Genomic DNA, 19,013 nt, shown 5'->3' with positions numbered 1-19,013 from the left:
TATCAACTGTTCATATTTAACAACATAGACTTTTTCACCCCCTAGGCTAAATCGTGTTGTTGGACCCCTAGCAGAGCTCATTTGGGGGCCTTTTAATTTTCTCTGGGCAGGTTCAGCTCTCACCATGTCTCCTCCTTACTTGTGGAGGTAATTTGTACAGTAGCATCATTTGCTCACGGGCTCAGTAGGTTTTCTCCCAAAGAGAGACTTTCTCTACTGCTCCTGTGGGTCAATGAAGTAACTCTTCCCTGCCCCCCAAGTGCAAAGCCCATTTTCCCTCTGGGGCTGTGTTGAGGCTGCCGCTCATAGTTATTTATGCATAGTCTTCTGCTCCCACAGAGACTGGGAAGAGACTTTGCTGAGTCTGGGGGTGGGGGTGGGGTTTGTCACATCTATCAGAGCCCTGGCTGCCACTCTCATGCCCTAGGGTGACACTACTACCTTTCAGAGACACACACCAAGACAGAGTCAGAACCTGAACCCAATTCTCCCAGTTCCACCAACTCTGTGCTAATGACTAACATCTATTAAGAACTGCTATATGTCAAATACTAACCTAAGCACTTTATAAATGAGAACTTGGTTAATTCTCAGGACAACCCTATGAAGTCTGTATTATCATCATCTGCACTGACAGATGAGAAACATGAAGCAAAGAGAGATTAAGTAACTTGCCCCAGGTAACGAAGTTGAACAACGGTGGAGCTGCGATACAGATCCAGAAGTCTGACTTTCTTAGAGTTCCCTCTCTGAACTGTCCCCGCCCCTGCCCCCATCAGCTGTAAGCTCTGGACACTAAGATTCCACTTCTGGCAGCTGGTGCAGTAAGATGAGTAGCTGAGGGGTAGGCGTGGCCTTCCAGCCAGTGGGGCCCAGTAGCTAACACCTGTTGTCCCTGGTTTCATTGTTTCATGGTGCCCACTGTCACCGTCACCCAGATAGGCTCTCTCGTGTTACCATCATGCACCTGGACTTCAACTAAACATCATTCCTCTTGGACCTAAAAAAAGCTTTGACAGTTCATATTTTATAGATCTAACAATAGCATAAAGGTTAGCTGAATATTTAATAAAAGCCCTATTGTGAAGCCTTGAGAAAATCAAAGGGAGTCTTTTATAAGCTAATCATCATGCCTTAATTTCTTCTGATACTGAAAATGTGAAATCTGATTTGCTTAAAGCAAGGTATAGTTGTAATTGGTCTGGACGCCCGGCTTCTCTGCTGGCAGCTAAATGTATTTATTATCATTGCTTCTTATTTAATGAGAACTTTTTGAGCAGTTATTTTTCATTTAACATCATACAGTTTCTCCCCAGAGACTACTGTGGATGCTGCTAAGCTGTGCTTCATCCCATCGATAAGTATTATTTTATTAATAAGTTAGAGATACTGTATCAAAATAGATAACATTGTATAAGCTTCAGATTAATACATCTGTACCCAAGAATGAGATGCCATTTTAGAGCTGGGTGTTGGAACCGTATTATCAACTCTGAGGTTACAGTTACATTCAGTCCAGTGGAAAAGGGGGACTTTGAAAGAGCCCCTGTGGAATTTTCACCTTTTTATTTGTAACTGATTTCTCATTATTAAATAATTGATGCCAAGATTAATCAAGAAAAATCCCAAGCTGTTTTCATAAATAAGGTTTGCCCTATGGGGATAGTTTCGGTCCTCCAGGCAATGACAGACCACCTCTTCCTTGTAAATGCTCCGTAATGACCTACTTAGAATCTATTGTGTTTGGCTTCTCCTGCTATTAGAAGTGTCTTTTACATTCTTTTCATTAAGGTATAAATGGCCATTAACACATGTTTTTAAAGGGTCATTTGAAAATATTTGCAGCTTTAGAAATAGAATGAGCTCACTGATACGTGTCCCTGAAGTGTTGACCAAGCTGTGTGGAAGGGCAACGCTTCTGAGCTGCTGAAACTCTGCTTTTCAAGCCTAGGGCTCAGGGAAAGCTTTTCTGTGTTCTCTTTCAGGTATGTGGCCAGCTGGGTAGACAGAAGGCAGCATCAGTCAGAAAAGGCCAACTTAACGATTCTTTTTGATAAATACGTTCCTGCGTGCTTGGATAAGCTGAGAACAAGCTTTAAAACCATCACTTCGATTCCAGAGAACAGCCTGGTGCAGGTGTGTCTTCCGTGATATTGTGTAACATTCTAGTCCTGATGCGGAAGTGCAGCTCATCAAGACAACAGAAGATTTTGCTGGAGTTGAGTTTTCTCCAACCCTCATTCTCTAACCCCTGTGTTCCCCAGTGCTTTTTGCAAACCCCTGGCACGCACCTCTCACAATCTCTTATCATTCAGGTTTGCCATCTCTTTCACAAGATGGTGAACTAGAGGGCTGAAACCACCTTTTATTCATTTTTATATCTCCAGAGACTTACACAGTTACTAGCATGTCGTAGATGCCAGATATGTCTTTATTGAATCATGTGTTCCTCACTAGTGTATTTAAATGGAATAAGAAGAGCAAAGTTGTAAGAGCCTTATATCTTTTTCTGTATCCTACGCAACTGGCCCACAGAAGGTGCTCAGTATATTTTTTGATTACAAAAAATCTGTTTCATTAATGATGTTGACCACTGAGTAAGAGAAAGCTTCTAGACTCAACCACATAGGTGCCACTCCCCACAGACGTACCATTCTCTCCTCTCTTCCTCTTCTCCCACTCCCTCAAACATTCCTAAAGTCAGGTAAGTCTACAAGGACAGGCCATACTATTCCCAGGGTAATTATTTTTTTTAATACTCATGGGACAGCTGGTAAAAGTGAAGGGTATACATGATATGTTGTCATGGAAGCAAATAAAAATAATTCACAGTACATAGAAATGAAGGCTGTGATCTTAATCTCAGCAAGAAAAGGAACTATCCCCAGCCTTGACAAGCACAAAACTTAACAAAAGATTTATAATTAGTAACCTTTCTTCACTGCCCCCCAGGAGCAAAATTGATTTCAAAGTACTTTGTTACCATTAACTTACTATGTTACCAAATTTGTTTGAAGCTAAATTAGAAAAAGTCACAAGCACAATAAGAAGAGAAAGTGCAGGTTTTTGGATAATTCACACACCAATTAAGTAAACGCTAGTCTTCAGCAGTAATTAGCTGAGGTATAATTTATTTCTGAAAGCAGGTCTGAATTTATTCATAATGAATTAATTATGTGGTTAGCCTAATTAGACTTCCTCTGGTGTAATACTTATAAAAAGCATGGTCGTGTTCTTTCTCAACTTGACTTGTGTATTTGTGTGATTCTCAGTGGTGTGAGTTTTTTCATTCAAGAGTAGTGTGAAAATAGGTCAGTAGGAATTAACATGACTTCCTCCTTTTGTAGTATTCAGAAATGGCATTTTATGCTCAGCTCCTTTTTTAGCGGTTTTATACAATAGTCTCTTTTCTGTGATTACTTGTAAGGACAGGGATTTGAAACAAAAATGGCCGTAAAAGAGAATAGCTTAAAAAGCTACTTTAAGAAATTAGTGTATTATGTTTTCCAGTATATCAGACTTCTTTGCTTTAAGTTTGGTGTATTTAAGGTGTATTTGGTGTATTTAAGGTGTATTAACTCTTTCAGAATATGCACCAGAGTATGATTTTATTAATTGCTGACACAGAGCTCAAAGTGTTTTCTAAGTGCTGTGTTTGGGAGAAAATAGGGGAAAAAAAGTTATTAGAGTGTTCAATTCAATGGATCACTTAACATTGAGACCTTTCAGCTTTATTTTGATTTTAGCAGTTCCCTTAGACCAACTTGGCTCAAACTCAACAATAGCAAAGGCTCAGAGTTGTTTATTATTTTTCTTGATAACAAATTGATGAGTTTTCTTCTATTAGAAAATGATTTTAAATTGGCGAACATAACACAATAGAAAATACTAGAAATCAGGAGAGAAGATTGAGAAATAGAACAGGTACTCACCTGTTGAAAGTAAAAGCCTCTCCAACTATTTCCAGGAACCCACGTGCCATATGACCATGAATTTTCCCCTCTTTCATGGCTGGGAAGGAAGGGCAGTCCTCACCTGCTTTGCTTAAAGCTTGTGTTGCTGTGTACGTGATAGTGATAAAAACCTGTTGCTGTTTCCAAAAACTAGAGAAAGCGTATCATGAGTTTTGAGGGTCTGTGACATTGTGAATTCATGACAACTGATGGTGCTTTAGAGAACTAATTCAAAGCCATGTTTATTATTGGTTATCATTTCACACGGGAAAGGCCTTTGCAGCTGCCAAGGCCTCATTACTGACCTGGAGCCGTGAACAGGGGGTAGGTTTCACACCAGCAGATCCCATTGGGGTTCACTAGAGGGTATGAAGAACAAGTTCCTGAATAGAGTTTCTTTCAAGCTAAATTTAGCCTGACGTCCAAAAAAAAAAAAAAAATGGCACAGGCTAAGGCCACCAGTCTGACTTTATAAATTGATGACAACAGGTGGGGAAAGGGGCTGTCAAAGCACCAAGGAAAAGAGGGTTATTTAAATGTCCAACAAGAGGAAAGTAGCTAAATAAGCCTTTCTATCCCGTGGAATTCTATTAATTCATTCCCAGTGACGCTTACTGGTAAGAAAATATGTCTTTAGTTTGTACTCTTAAGTTAGCGAGTAGATTATAGAATATTATATGTAGTTGACTCCCTATTTATAAAAAAGAGATCATAGATATATCCCCATTTTTTTTGTTTATTTGTATTTCTGTTTTTTACAGTGACTGTTAAGTGGACAATTTTAGATTTTAATTGTTTAATAGTTTGTTACTACTTAGAATGTCAGTTTGATTAAAAGGGGCAAAGGTTTTCCACTATTGATGGAGAGCCCCAAGGCAGCCTCTCCCAATGTAGCGAATCACAGAGTTGGGAAAAATGATATACTCTCTTAAGGATAAAGTGGATTTGTTAGTAAATCTCAGAAACGTACTCCACTGTTGGAAAAACGTTGCCCTAAATGAATGGGTATTTCTTGTTCTTTAGACTATTTGCGCTCTTCTGGAATGTTTGTTGACTCCGGAAAATGTACCTTCCGACAGCCCCAAAGAAGTTTATGAAGTCTATTTTGTCTTTGCTTGTATCTGGGCCTTCGGAGGCGCTCTGCTGCAAGACCAGGTGTGTGTGGAAATAGCTTACAGAAGCAGTTCTATTTGGGAGGGATTGTTATCCTGTGTGACCCCTATGTTTCTGTTATATTACAGAAATCTATCCGACTCGCCCTGCTCTCTCCTAAGCCTGGGCATTGTTCAGGCAAGCTCAGCCAGGCTGATTATTCTGACCTCGGCTGACCATGCCAGATCCATAGCCCCTACCGGATCACCCTCTGAGCTCAGACTCTGCGTGCCCCTCTGGCCTCTGGAGCAGTGCCAGCCGCCCCCACAAACATGCTCTTCCTCCTTGTTCTTTCTTCTCCTGAGTGACACTCACGTTCCTCCCAGCTGCTCCAGCCTAAAACCTGGAGGCATTACTCTTCCCCATTCACCGGATGCTTTCAGTGTCAATTACAAAATAGCCGTTGAGTCTGTCCCACCTTCTCCACCCCTGTAGCCCTAAGTCAAGAGTGAAACATATTTAGATTGTGCTGGGCTGTCACAGTGCCCAAGCTTGGGCTGCTGTAATAAAATACCAAACAGACATTTACTTTCTCTTAGTTCTAGAGGCTGTAAGTCCAAGGTCAGGGTGCCAGTGTGTTCAGATTCTGGTGAGGACCCTCTTCCTGGCCTGCAGACGGCCGCTTTTCCTGTTTCCTCACACAGCAGAGAGAGAAAGATGAGGGACCACCCTCACGACCTCATCTAAACCTCCTTGCCTCCCGAAGGCCCCCACCTCCTAGTGCCATCACACTGGGGGTTAGGGCTTCAACGTATGGATTTGGGGGGATGCAATTCCATCCATAGCTTATAATAACCTTCACATGCTTTATTTGTCTCTAGTCTGCCTTCCTGCTACTCAGTCTCACATGTGATTCCCAGGGTAATAGTCAACCCCGGGCCAGTTCCTTCCCATTGGTCTTTCCTTCAGCCTAAAGTGAAGCTGTCGTTCCTACACAGCATTTCTAGCATACCCCATGTGTGGCTTCTGATTTCTTTTGGGCAAGTACTTGAGACAAAAACTTTCACAAGCATACACCCCCCCCCCCCACACACACACATGCACACACTGCTTAGACTAGCCAAAGTGCAAAGTGGAGTTTTTTAATGTTAGAAATACGCACCTCTAATCTCCACCATGCACCTCCCTCTATAGATTTTCTCATGTAATTTTCACAATAATTCTTCAAGGTATCCTTATTGTGTAGATAAAGTAAAACTCAGAGAAGTGAAGTAACTTGACCAAGGTTACACTGAAAGGAAATAACAACATCAGGACTCGCACCCAGGCAAGTCTCCAAATGCCACACCCCTTAGGGTATCTTAGGCTCTCTCATGGTTGTGGTGCTTTGAAAGGTGCCCCTAAATCTCTGCATTCAAACTAGATGGCACACATCTTGCAGGCTTCCCCAAATGTGTCCAGATGTCAATAGGGAGTTTAAGTTGGAAGGCATCACAGCCACGAGTGCTCACTGGAGGTCGTAAAACACATGGTTGCTCTAACCTGTGGCCCAGTTCTGCTTCCCGTCACTGGGTTACTAGAAATTGTATCTATAAATAAAGTTGATATTCACTTGGTCTCCTAGGTTTTATTTTGACCCTTCTCAAGAGCCACATTTTCTTCCGTAATCTCCAGGTGCTTTCTGAAGAATCATAGCCCTTAGCTTTGAGTGAGAGTCAAGAATTGGTGTTGGATGACGTCACATGGTTTTTCTCAGAAGCACAATTTGCAGCAGGTGTGGGTTTCTTCTTTGTGGAGACACACATAGAATTCCCCCTCTACTGAACCCCCATGGTTTTCTTCCCAGTGCTCTCCACAAGGCTTTTCCTTTCCCGGGACTGTAAAACCAGGGGGGATTGCATTAGTAGGATGTTATTGCTGAGATCTTTGTGCTCTTGACCCTCCACCTCCCCTTCCTCCCAGATGATCCTCTTTTCATCTTTCCAATTTCCAAATGCGGCAGCCTTCAAGCTAGAAGCTGGGCATCACAATGGTTACCTTTCTCTCCAGACACTTTCTTCCTAATTAATAGTTGCAATCATCATCATCATCATTGTCATCATCATCAAATTTTCAAAAGGGGTCCAACTATGAAGCATTCAAAAGAGAGGCTATGAGGTTGAAACACAAATGAAGCAGACACAGAACTGTTCTTAGGATAGCCATGCATTAGTTCAACAAATCTGAGTGCCTGCTCTCTGCGAGGAATGTGCTTGGGGCTTTTAATGAGCTCTCTCATTGACACTTAAACCTATATGTATAGGAACGACTCTCCTATTCTTCTCCAAAAAGGAACTGACGCATCAGTAAGCTGTCCTGCTTGAGGACACACAGCTAACTAATATCTTAGCTGGGTTCAAACAGCAACAGACCCACATGGTGCCTGTGGTCTTAACCCAGGCCACTTCCAAAATAGGTCTTACGTCACCTCTCCCTGGGCTCCCATAAACTGCCATCCTCCTTTCTCTCTGGCTTCTGGAGTAACCTTGTCACTGCTCTTTCTGCTTCTCTGCTTGCCCTATAGTCCATTATCTACTCAGCAGCCAGAGTGATTTTATTTTTATGTAAATTGAATTTTTTAATATACTCTAGAATGAAAAACACGTTAATGGGTTTCTGTTACTTTTTCCCCCCTTAAAATTTTTTTTCAATGACAGTTTACTTTCAGTATTATTTTGTATGGGTTTCAGGCGAACAGATATTTCCAGTACCCACCTGGCACCATACATAGCTATCACAATATTATTGACTATACTGTATTCCCTATGCTGTACTTTACCTCCGGTGACTATTTTATAACTGCCAGTTTGGATTTCTATTGCTTTTAAGATGGAATTAAAAATTCTAGTGCCATGTACAAGATCTCTGGATCTGGCCCTACCTGTGTCTCCCATCCTCTTCCTCCGCCACTCCCTCCCCTCCCACCCCACCAGCTGCACTGGTCTTGAGCAACACAAATTCTTTCATACCACAGGGTCTTTGCATATGCTGACCTCTTCCTGTGAACTGGAACAGTCTTCTCCCTAATCTCTACCTGTTCTCAAACATGGCTGCTTTGAACATCTAATTAAAATAGATTCACCCCTGTTATTCTCACTTACGGCAAACTTCACTTTCAAGATGCCTAATTTATTTAGTTCTGCATTTATTATTGGCTTAATCTCTGCTACCGCCATGTTTCCTCAGGTCTCCCCCTCTATCTCCCTCATAAACTTTGTGAGGGTAGAAACCTTGTTAAGTTTTCCTTCACACTATAGAATAAATGCATTTTCTTTGAACTGATGAATAAAAGACTTCACACCAAAATTATCTTGCTGATATAGTAGTTACATGAAGCAAATTTTGATGTAAAGTAGGAAACTTATGTATTCTGCCCAAAAGAACAGTACCAGGTAAGTAATACCTTCTGAACTAACTTGATTCAAGACCAACTTTGGTAGGATGACAGGGTACCCCTGTCACCGATCTGAAACTAAGTGAAAAGAGCCTGAGCTCAGTAACCCATGAACGGCAGTATGTAGGAGAAGGAGCTTGTTTGAAAGACGGTGAGCAAGTCCCTCCTGCCAAGACAGATCTTCCCTCTCAGCCCCGGTCACACTCTCCTATCCTCCAGCCGTCCTGTCTGACTCTACCCATGTGTATCATCAGCCCATGACAAAAAAGTGGGTCATGATCCAGGATATAAGGACGCCAAAGTAAAAGCAGGTTTAAGGATTTACCTGGAAAAATTGGGAGTTGAATGCAATGGACACACACACTGTTGGTTCCCCCACCCGCACCCCCAGTGTCTTAGAGTTCATGAAAACTCCTTCTACCAGGCCTTCCTACACACACAAGTCACTAGGCCACATCCTCCTATGGATAGAAGGGTGTGTTAGCTGCTAGTACACAATTGCCATTTCCCCTCCTCTATTTTCCAAACCCTAATCTAGGTCTGTGCCTACTGTCATGTACAAACAAGGACCTTTGAGCAAGGACATCCTGTTTTCTACCACTGCATTCTCCTTGGAGGATGGGAATTTGTCACAACGGAGTTTTCAGCTGTGCTACTCAGTTGCGTGCTGCTAGAAAACCAAGTGCATGCCTTTCTTCATCCCTCCATCATCCCCCGTGGGGGGTCCAGATGGAGAATTTCAAAGGCCAATAAGATTTCAATAATGAAAGAGGATTGCTAATTGCTTGCTTTTCTAAATAAGTGCATTTACTAAAAATGATCATTTATTATCTCCATAATTTTATAAAGGAAAGGATATTTTAACACAAAAATTCCAAGCATGCTATAAATGCAAATAAAAGACAATATTTAAACCAAAGAATGTTACTAATGTTATAAAGTTTTCCTTTGTTCTTAATTTTCTCATTTACCATTTGTTGATTTGAATACTTGATTACCTCTTTAAAGAAATCAATGCCAATGTTTGATAATCACTGTCTTATGGTAGATAGCATTGTAATTGGTATAATAGCTCCTTGTTCACTTGAGTAACCCAGGGGTAATTTAAGGTTCACCTAACCTTATCTTGCTTTTTAAGTTAATAATTATTCCAGAAAATTTGTACCTGATGGATATATGGCAATTATAGGTTTCTGCCTTTCCGATGGTATCACTCCTTATAACTTGTAGTTATTTCTTTTCCTTAGGTCAGGTGTTCAGTCCCATTTATAATTATGATTCTCTACGCTGCCAACACTGTGTTCAGCAGGGTTTGGAAGGGCTTTGCATGTTCTCAGGATCACCTTTAAGTCTGCAGTAAGGATCTCTCTTGTTCTCCTTAGCTCTCTGGCTGTCAAGCAGAATTCAGTCGGTGGTGGCACAAGGAAATGAAAGCAGTCAAGTTTCCCTCTCAGGGAATAATCTTTGATTATTATCTGGACCATACTACTAAGAAGTTTTTGCCCTGGACTGATAAAATCCCCAAATTTACGATGGATGCAGATGGACCGCTGCAGGTAGGTGTGTGGAATGTAGTTATTTAAAGACACACGGTGCTGGTTTGAGCCTTTTTTTTGTTCTTTAGCAGTCTTTTCCTGCCTGATGGGTAAATTATTATTGAGATGGTCAGCACATACATATTTCCTGAGAGGGAAGACTCAGATAAAGGAACAAGTTAGTGAAATGGTTATTATATTGTTGCAGCCTCTTTTTAAATGTTTCAACTTATTTCTCTGGTAACCACTTTCTTTATATTTTCCTAGAAACTTTGTGAGTTTTATTAAAAGTTGGAGGCATATTTCTGTAGTTCAGTGGTTCTGATTTCTGACCTTATAGTAAATTTCTTAGACATCACTTCGATATATAACTTTTTTCCTTTAAACCTCCCCCTACCAAGTCATGAAATGAGTGTTTAATCTCCTCCACTCATGTTTCAAATTCACATAGCAGCATACAAATCTAAATGGTACTTTCTCTCTTAATGTTCCTCTTCATAGATCATTCTTCTACATTTCTCTTAGGTCAAGTTATTTTTTATTTGAATTCTAATTCTGCCTCAATCTGTTTTCCTTCTTTTTAAAAAATCCTCACCTGAGGATATATTTATTGATTTTAGACATGGGCGGAGGGGGGAGAGCAAGTGAAAGAGAGAGGGAGAGAGGGACAGGGGGGCTGGGGTGGGGGAGAGAAATGGATTGCCTCCTGCACACTCCCGGGCCAGGGATGGAACCCTCAACTCTTTGGTGCACAGGACAATGCTCCAACCATTGAACCACATGGCCAGGGCTATTCTCCTTTTTATTATATTTATTTCTCAAAATCATGTCATTCTGATTGATTTTGGAGCTTATTATTTCAAGTAGTACTTTATGAATAGAATATAGGAGACGTTCATGGCATTAATTAGGAGACAGCGACTGTCAAATGAGAAAACTCAATGTATTAGTTTCCTAGGGCTGTTGTCACAAAGCATCACAAACTAAGTGGCTTAAACAACAGAAGTTGCCTTTGGGTTCTGGAGGCTTGAAGTTCAAAATCAAGGAGTCAGCAGACTCGTTCCTTCTGAGGGCTGTGAGAGAGAAGCTGTCTCACGCCTCTGTCTTGGGCTTCTGGGGTCAGCCGACAGTCTCGGTGTTTCCTGGTCCGTGGCAGCATCCCCTCCAGTTGTCACATATCATTTTCCCTGTATTTGTGTCTCTGTATTTGAAATTCCCTTTTTATAAGAACACCAAGTCAGATTGGATTGGGGGCCTACTTTATTGGTATTAGTTTGCTATGGCTGCCATAACAAATAATGCCCGACTGGGTGGCTTACATGTTAGAAATTGTATCACAGTTCTGAAGGCAGTAGTTTCATCATCTCTGGAAATAAAATAATAAAACGCTCCTCCATAGATATGTTACAAGTATCCTATGACATGATGCATATCAAGTGCTTAGCATAGTCCCTGTCACATACTCAGCTGTCAGTAAAAGTTAATGATTGGTGTTAATGTGTACAGAAAAGAGCGAATAGCCCAATTAAACAGTAAATGTTGACAATGAGCAGCAAGAAAGAAAAAAATATTATGTAATGCAGTGCTAATAATAAAACAAGTTGTCTAGGACAAGTCAGAAAAAGACAAATACCATATGATTTTACTTATATGTGGAATCTAATGAACACCATAAACTAACAAAATAGAAACAGACTCATAGATACAGAGAACAGACTGACAGCTCTCAGAGGGGAGGGAGGTTAGGGGGCTGGGTGAAAAAGGTGAAGGGATTAAGGGAAAACAGACAACAGTGTGGTGATTGCCAGAGTAAAAGGGGTGGGGGTAGAAGAGGACAAAGTCGGGGTAAATGGTGGTGGAAAGAGACTTGACTTTGGCGGTGAGCGCACAGTACAGTGTGCAGATGATGTGTTTAGAGTTGTACACTGGAAATCTGTCTGGTTTTATTACCCAATATCACCCCAATAAAATTCAATTACTACTACTACTACTACTACTACTACTAATAATAATAATAATAATAATAATAATAATAATGTAGCACAGAACAGTGAGTGCCTTTCCATAGGTCCTGAGAGTATCACTGAATGAAAACGAAGTTCTGGAGTAAATGTTCACCATTGTGACCACAGCCCTCGGTGAGCTGAAGAAGACTGCTGTGTTCAGCCTATGCTAACCACATAGGGAAGCACTTCCTCTATTATAGAACTTGTGTTTTTCTTATGAACAGTATGAATCCTGCATGTAGTTTTTTTACCCTCTTTTTAATTTGACCATCATGAAATGCAAGAAATTGTCAACTCTCTTTTAATCACTCCGGAAGATTCTATTTCCTTGCATGTCTACAGCTGCTGCTCCTTTTCCCAATCTTATATTAGTCTGTGTTCCCTGAGTCTGATGATTATTTATTTGTACTTTTTAACTTATTGTATTTCTGTAAGCCACCCCAAATTCTTTGTGAAACAATGCAGTATCTAACCAGAAACATGACTATAAAATTTTTAACAGAACAGTGCATAGTAAGTTTCAAATGTGCTTGGATTTGTGAATATTCCACTCAACCCCACCACCACCACCACCACTTAACTCCTTTAGTGTGGATGGTGCCTAATAATTCTGCCACTTAATCTCACTGGGCCAAAGCACTGCTGCCACCTTTCGTTTATGTATGGCTTGACTTTTCAAGTATTGTGTCAGAAGCTAAAGGGTGGTGGATGGTTTCTCGAATGTTTACTGTATTCTCTTACATGTCTAACGCACGGTTGGGCAGAGTGGAGGTATGCTACAATAGGAAGCCTTGGGTGCGGGTACTTAAATTGGAAAACACAAGTCAGTTGCTGACGCTACAGCAGGCCACTGGCACGTCCCCATTGCTCTCTCAGGCAATGGTGCCTGAGCCCGGACAATTCCAGACAGATCATCGGGCGGGACCTCTGTTACTGGTCTTAACGTGCACTAAGAATTCGTCAGCTCTCAATTCTAAAGTGACTATGTTGTTTCAGACAGCAAATTTTGGAATGTCTCTCTCTGACCTTTTTTTTCTCATTTCTCCTCCAGAGGGTTCTGGTTCACACATCAGAGACCACTCGTCTTAGATATTTCATTGAGTTGCTGCTTGAAAAAGGACAACCGCTAATGCTAGTGGGATATGCTGGAGTGGGAAAAACGGTCTTTGTCGGAGACGCGCTGGCAAGGCTCTCTGAGGATTACATAGTGTCCCGGGTGCCTTTCAACTACTGCACGACATCTGCAGCTCTGCAAAGTACGTGTGCCTCCTGTTGGCTGTCCAGAGACAAAAGATCAGAAATGGTTGCCCCAGCCAGGTAGCTCAGTGGGTTGGAGCGTCGTTCTGATACACCAAGGCTGCAGGTTTGATCCCTGGTCAGGGCACATACAAGAATCAACCAATGAATGCATAAATAAGTGGAACAACACATCTCTCAATCTCTCTCAAATCAAGTTTTAAAAAAGATCAGAAACTGTCCAGGTCACAATAGGCAACCCAGAGATATAATTATTTTCTCCAGGCTTTAGACATTTTCTTAGGCCTCAGATGAATTTTTACTTGTCACCATTCTGGATAAATATACTTTGTTCAAATATTGTGACTTTTGCTTTTTATATCACTCATGGCTTTATTTCAGTTATTATTCTTTAGAACAGCAAGAGTTTACATCAGTCGTGTTCATTGTTTTGCCTCTAAACTGCTGGGTTTTCTTTAGTCAGTTTTATGGGACCTGAGCATCAGGAGGGTACACGCAAGGGAGAGTGCTCTGTTATCTTCTCCAATAAGGGACTGATCGAGGAGAAATTCATTCAGACTGTGTTGACGAAATGGCAGGCCATAAGCCATTAATTAAATAGAAGAACTATAAGAAGAATTTTACACTGTTAAATAAATATATCAATATAGTGAAAAGAACCACACAGATTTGGGGCATTTTAACTTAGCAAAGGCAAGCAAAGCAGATTTTGGAAGTAGAGAAGAAGTAGTATAAAAGGCCGATATTGGTAGGTCTGTCACTTGGTCTAGCAGAGTAATGGGGTTATATTGTGGGGCAGCAGCCACACTTGTTCAGTAGTGTATCAAACCTGCTGAGTTGCACTGGGTGTGTTTCTGTGTTGTGAGTGCATGAGTGTGTGTGGTTGCTGTTTTCCTAGGTAATATCGGTGGGCCATTATAACAAACTTTCTTACTGATATCATTAACACAGCCCAAAGTGATTTTTCTGCAATGTCTTTTTTAATCAAGTTTGTTTTCCTTGTGTTTGTGAAACAGTTAAAAAGCTGACTCAGCAGTATTTTATTCAGCCAATATGTATTATTTGTCTACTTTTTCCAAAGCACTGTGTCTAGTACGTTTTTCGTTCACAGACACAGAAGAAGGGATCACTTTATCACTTGTAAGTGGCATATTAGGGCTACAATTCAGTAGCTGAACAAAGTACTTGACTGCAGTGTGAGTTCATCTTGCTAGTTCCTGAAAAGGATACAGGCATGAATAAGATTTAAAGATTGCCTATTAGCATGAAGAATATAAAGAGCCTTTCTTTTCTAAAGTTAGGGTTTCAGACCCTTGAGATGGGGTGGTATGCCAGCCAAAATGCACTTGGGGTAGAAGAATATGCTTAAGCAAATTCATGAGGGAAAATTGGGGGACATGTTCAATCAGTTGAATGTCTGAGTTGACTGAATCACGGTGATGGTATAGAAGATAAGGAAAAGGCTGGCACGGTGGGTTGGAATTGTATCACAGAGTGCCAGCTGTCAAGTTGTCACAGACTGAAGGGTTTTCTGACACTTGGGACTTTTAAGTACTCACACTGTGATACTCCCAGATAACCTCAGATGGTTGGACATTGTAACTGAGAGACAGCTGAGATACAACTGAAGAAAATGTATTTCATTTGGTAGGAAATGGTGAGGCCTTTGTGGGGAGGAAGGAACTGATCAGATGCAAGCTATCCTTTGGGAGAAGAAGTGTCAGGCAGGCAGACCAGCCCCCCTGAGTTGTGTACTAGCTGAATGTCATGTCGCTCTGGACTGGAATGGTAGGTGGGCAGGCCAAAAGGAAGGGACATGAAGAACTGTTTCCAGGAGGTGGCGAGAGACACAGCTCTGGTATTAACCTGCAGAGAGGGGACACTGGAGGCAAAAGAGTGGATGAAATGGACAGAAGATGGGGAAAGAATAAGAAAAAAGGACTAAAGACAGAAAGCTACACTTTATCTGATTGGACAGAATTTTATATTTGTTTCAGGAATTCTTGAGAAACCTCTAGAGAAAAAAGCTGGTCGCAACTATGGCCCAGGAGGAAATAAAAAATTGGTTTACTTTATTGATGACATGAATATGCCCGAAGTGGACTTATATGGCACTGTTCAGCCCCACACTCTGATTCGACAGCACATTGATCATGGACACTGGTAAGTGATTCTCTGTATTTTATTCTCTACTGAAATCTAATTATTATTATTAGGGATAAACATTCCCAAGTGGAATTACCCTAATTTCTTCCTCTTCTGAGGAGGAGCATTTCCTGGGATACCCTTTGGGTTTTCACTTTACATCTTTTCATCATCTTAAATGGAATAGATTTCCCTTGTATCTTGAAAAGAGTTCAGATTGAAAAGTATTCTAGAAATATACGCCATCTGCCTTAAGCATCAAATTCTTTAATATTAACTCACACTAAATTACTTAGAGAAGCTTGGCCTTGTTCTGTGGGGTATAACCATTTAGTAATATCTGGGTGCTGCAGTCGGTGACCCCTGCTGTTAACTTGAGGGAGAGACCCCAGCCTTTCCGTGGGCGGTCCTTCCCTCCCCTTTCCTCCCCTTTCCCCTCCCTTCCCTTCCTTTCCTTTCCCTTCCCTTTCCTTTCCTTTTTCCTTACCTGAAGACATGCTTATTGATTTTAGATAGAGGAGAGAGGGAGAGAAACACCAATGTCAGAAACATCGATCAGTTGCTTCTCATATGCACTTCAACCAGGAACCAAACCCACGACCTAGGCATGTGCCCTGACTAGGAATCGAACCCGGACCTTTCAGTTTATGGGATGACACTCCAACCAACTAGCCACACTGGCCAGTTGTGGGTATTTCTAACCAGAAATAGAGTCACATGAGAATCAGTGAGCAGTGATAGCATGTACTGATTCGGCTCTGGCATCAAAGGAGCTATGTAGCCTTCAGTTTTCTGAACTTTTGTTTTCCTGTCTCTGACATAATGCTAACAAGCTCAGCATCACAGAGCAGTTAGTTATAAAGATCAAAGGAGACAGCTGGTGAGGAAGTCCTTTATGAACTGGTGGATTTGGTTGGGTTGTCATCTTCAGTTTTGAGATGTAAGGTTCTGTTCTCTCTCTTTCAGGTATGATAGACAGAAGGTGATGCTTAAAGTAATCCACAACTGTCAGTACGTGGCCTGCATGAATCCCACAGTGGGCAGTTTCACAATCAATCCTCGACTCCAGGTAGGGTGCCAAGTCCTGCTCTCTTTTAAATAGCCCCTAAATATAATACTCAACCATTGTAGGTCTTGATTCTTGGTGCTTTTGAGTACAAGTTAGGGCTGCTCGTAGACATTTGGTTAATCATGTAAGCTTTTTAAAATGAAGAGACTCTTTTTTAGGACAGTTTTAGGTTCACGAACTGTTCGGCAGCTTAACTGAAAGTACAGAGTTCCCATATACTCCCTTAGTCTCCTGACCTCCTTTTGCCCCGCTACAGGCATCTTACATGAGTGTGCTCATTTGTTACAGTTGAGAAGCCAGTATCGGTAAGTTATTATTAACTGAAGATCAGGCTTTACATTAGCGTTCATTCTTTGTGTTGTACATTCTATGTGTTTTGGCAAATGAATACTGATGGGTATCCACCATTAAAGTATCATACAGATAGTATCACTGCCCTAAAAATCCCCTGTGTTTCTCCTATTCATTCCTCCCTCCCCTCCCCTGCCCGTTAGTCCCTGGCAACCACTTGATCCTGTCAGTGTCTCCATAGTTTTGCCTTTTCCAGAATGTCACATAGCTGGAATCGTGTGGTATGTAGCCTTGTCAGATTGGCTTCTTTCCCTTAGCTTAGGTATGCACTTAAAGTTTCTCCATGTCTTTTCATGGTTGGATAGCTTATTTCTTTTTTTTAATCACTGAATCATAATCATTTAGGGATGGGCCCCGTTTATCTAGTCACCTATGGGAAGGCACCTTGGTTGTGTGCACATTTTGACAATTCTGAATATACTACTATAAATATTGACATGCACATTTTCGTGTACATTTAAACTTTTTAATAATACTCAGTACCACCAACAACATATGTATAATGACAGCATACAACAGTAAACGTTTTCTGGACTCACCTGGGGGTCGGCCAGGTGACTGATGATCTTGGCCGGGCTCATTCACAAGACTGGGGTGACTCTGACTAGACTTACTGGGACTGCATGGCTCTGCTTCATGGGTCTGTCATTCATTAGCAGCTTGTAGGATGTATGGCAAAGGTAGAACCTTAAGAGAGCATATGGAAACATGCGAGCCTCTGAAAGTGACTGTCACACACCCTTCTGCTGGCCCAGTGAAGTCACACAGCCAAGCCCAGAGTGAGAGTGACTGGCACTACAAAATTAAATGGCAGTGGGCAGGCATACAGAAAGGAATGACAAAAATAAGGGTTTTTTTTTTAGTCTGCTGGTACCATTATAATCTCTATTTGCAATTCTTACATGTGCTTTTCTTTTCAGAGACATTTCACAGTGTTTGCCTTCAACTTTCCATCCTGGGATGCGCTGCACACCATCTATGGCCAGATCCTTAGTTTCCACTTCCAGCAGCAAGCATTTGGTCCCTCCGTCCTCAGGAGTGGCCCCACGCTGATACAGGCGGCCATTGCGGTGCATCAGATGATGACACATTGCTTCTTACCCACGGCTGCTAAATTCCACTACCTCTTCAATCTGAGGGACCTATCGAACATCTTCCAGGTACCTTGATGGCTGCCTGCCATGTGTCTTGGCTGGAGCAATGATTCTAGTAATATTGATGGCATCTGGTCACAGAACTTAGTTTGAAACTCTGCTGTGTACTTTGTATGTGTTCTTTCATTTTATACCGTACACTATTCTGGGAAGAAAGTGTGGAGGGTTTGTTATTTTCTTTTATCAATGGGAGGAGTCGTCCTGCTCGGGTTGCATGGAAACTTAGCAGAAGAAGCAAGGGTAGAAGTCTGGACTCCATATTTCATTTATTCCATAGAAATCTTTGCTTCATTTTGTGCCAAGTAAAAGGGATAATTTATTATTTTTTAATATTTATTTGATATGATTTTTAAACATTTATCAAGGCGAATTACAGTTTCATAAACGGCTAGATTATTTTCGCTTGACATTGACACCTTGCTTACCCGGTAAAAGGACAGTGTTTACGTGTTTGACTTAGAAAGGAAATTCCAAAAGAGGCAATTAAAAGGCTGTGATTATTTAAAAATTCAACTAATGTCTAACATGTACAATAAATGTAATAGGAGTTATGTATGGCTTAACATTCTTCTATGAGAGAGGCAGTAAACTGATTAGCTATAAAAGCTTTGTGGGATTTCTTTCTTTGTACTTGGTAATTTTTGTTTCTTTACATATATATTTTTTTAATATTTTATTCATTTTTATAGAGAGGGAAAGGGAGGTAGAAAGAGAGGGAGAGAAACATTAGTGTGAAAGAGAAACATTGATCAGTTGCCTCCTGTACACACCCTGGCCATGGATCGAACCCTCAACCTAGGTGTGTGCCCTGGCTGGGAATTGAACAGGCAACCATTTACTTTGCAGGATAACACTCAACTGATGGAGCCACACTGGTCAGGACTGTTTCTTTATATTTTTTAACTCTCTTTCCTAAATCACTCCACAGCTGTCTCAGAAGTGTGGCACTGCATTGAACAACAGCTTCCTAAGAATGTGGACCATCCTTTTTTATCTTTTCATTTATCTTTGTATTTAT

General features: G+C 41.2%; 1 protein-coding gene across 1 annotated transcript in view; it reads left to right on the top strand.

Moving 5' to 3' along the window:
• Nucleotides 1–19,013, top strand: part of DNAH11 (dynein axonemal heavy chain 11) — a 255,136-nt gene that overhangs the window by 117,269 nt on the left and 118,854 nt on the right. The window contains exons 43-49 of the mRNA XM_090286851.1: nucleotides 1,986–2,136; nucleotides 4,977–5,108; nucleotides 9,861–10,034; nucleotides 13,071–13,275; nucleotides 15,274–15,439; nucleotides 16,388–16,490; nucleotides 17,762–18,001. Of these exons, the coding sequence (XP_090142977.1) occupies nucleotides 1,986–2,136; nucleotides 4,977–5,108; nucleotides 9,861–10,034; nucleotides 13,071–13,275; nucleotides 15,274–15,439; nucleotides 16,388–16,490; nucleotides 17,762–18,001 (1,171 nt within the window). The remainder of the gene's footprint in view (nucleotides 1–1,985; nucleotides 2,137–4,976; nucleotides 5,109–9,860; nucleotides 10,035–13,070; nucleotides 13,276–15,273; nucleotides 15,440–16,387; nucleotides 16,491–17,761; nucleotides 18,002–19,013) is intronic.

This window comes from Furipterus horrens, unplaced genomic scaffold, assembly GCF_987537825.1.
Source record: "Furipterus horrens unplaced genomic scaffold, mFurHor1.1.pri manual_scaffold_9, whole genome shotgun sequence".
NCBI lineage: Eukaryota > Metazoa > Chordata > Mammalia > Chiroptera > Furipteridae > Furipterus > Furipterus horrens.
This window is presented reverse-complemented; position numbering and strand designations above follow the sequence as displayed.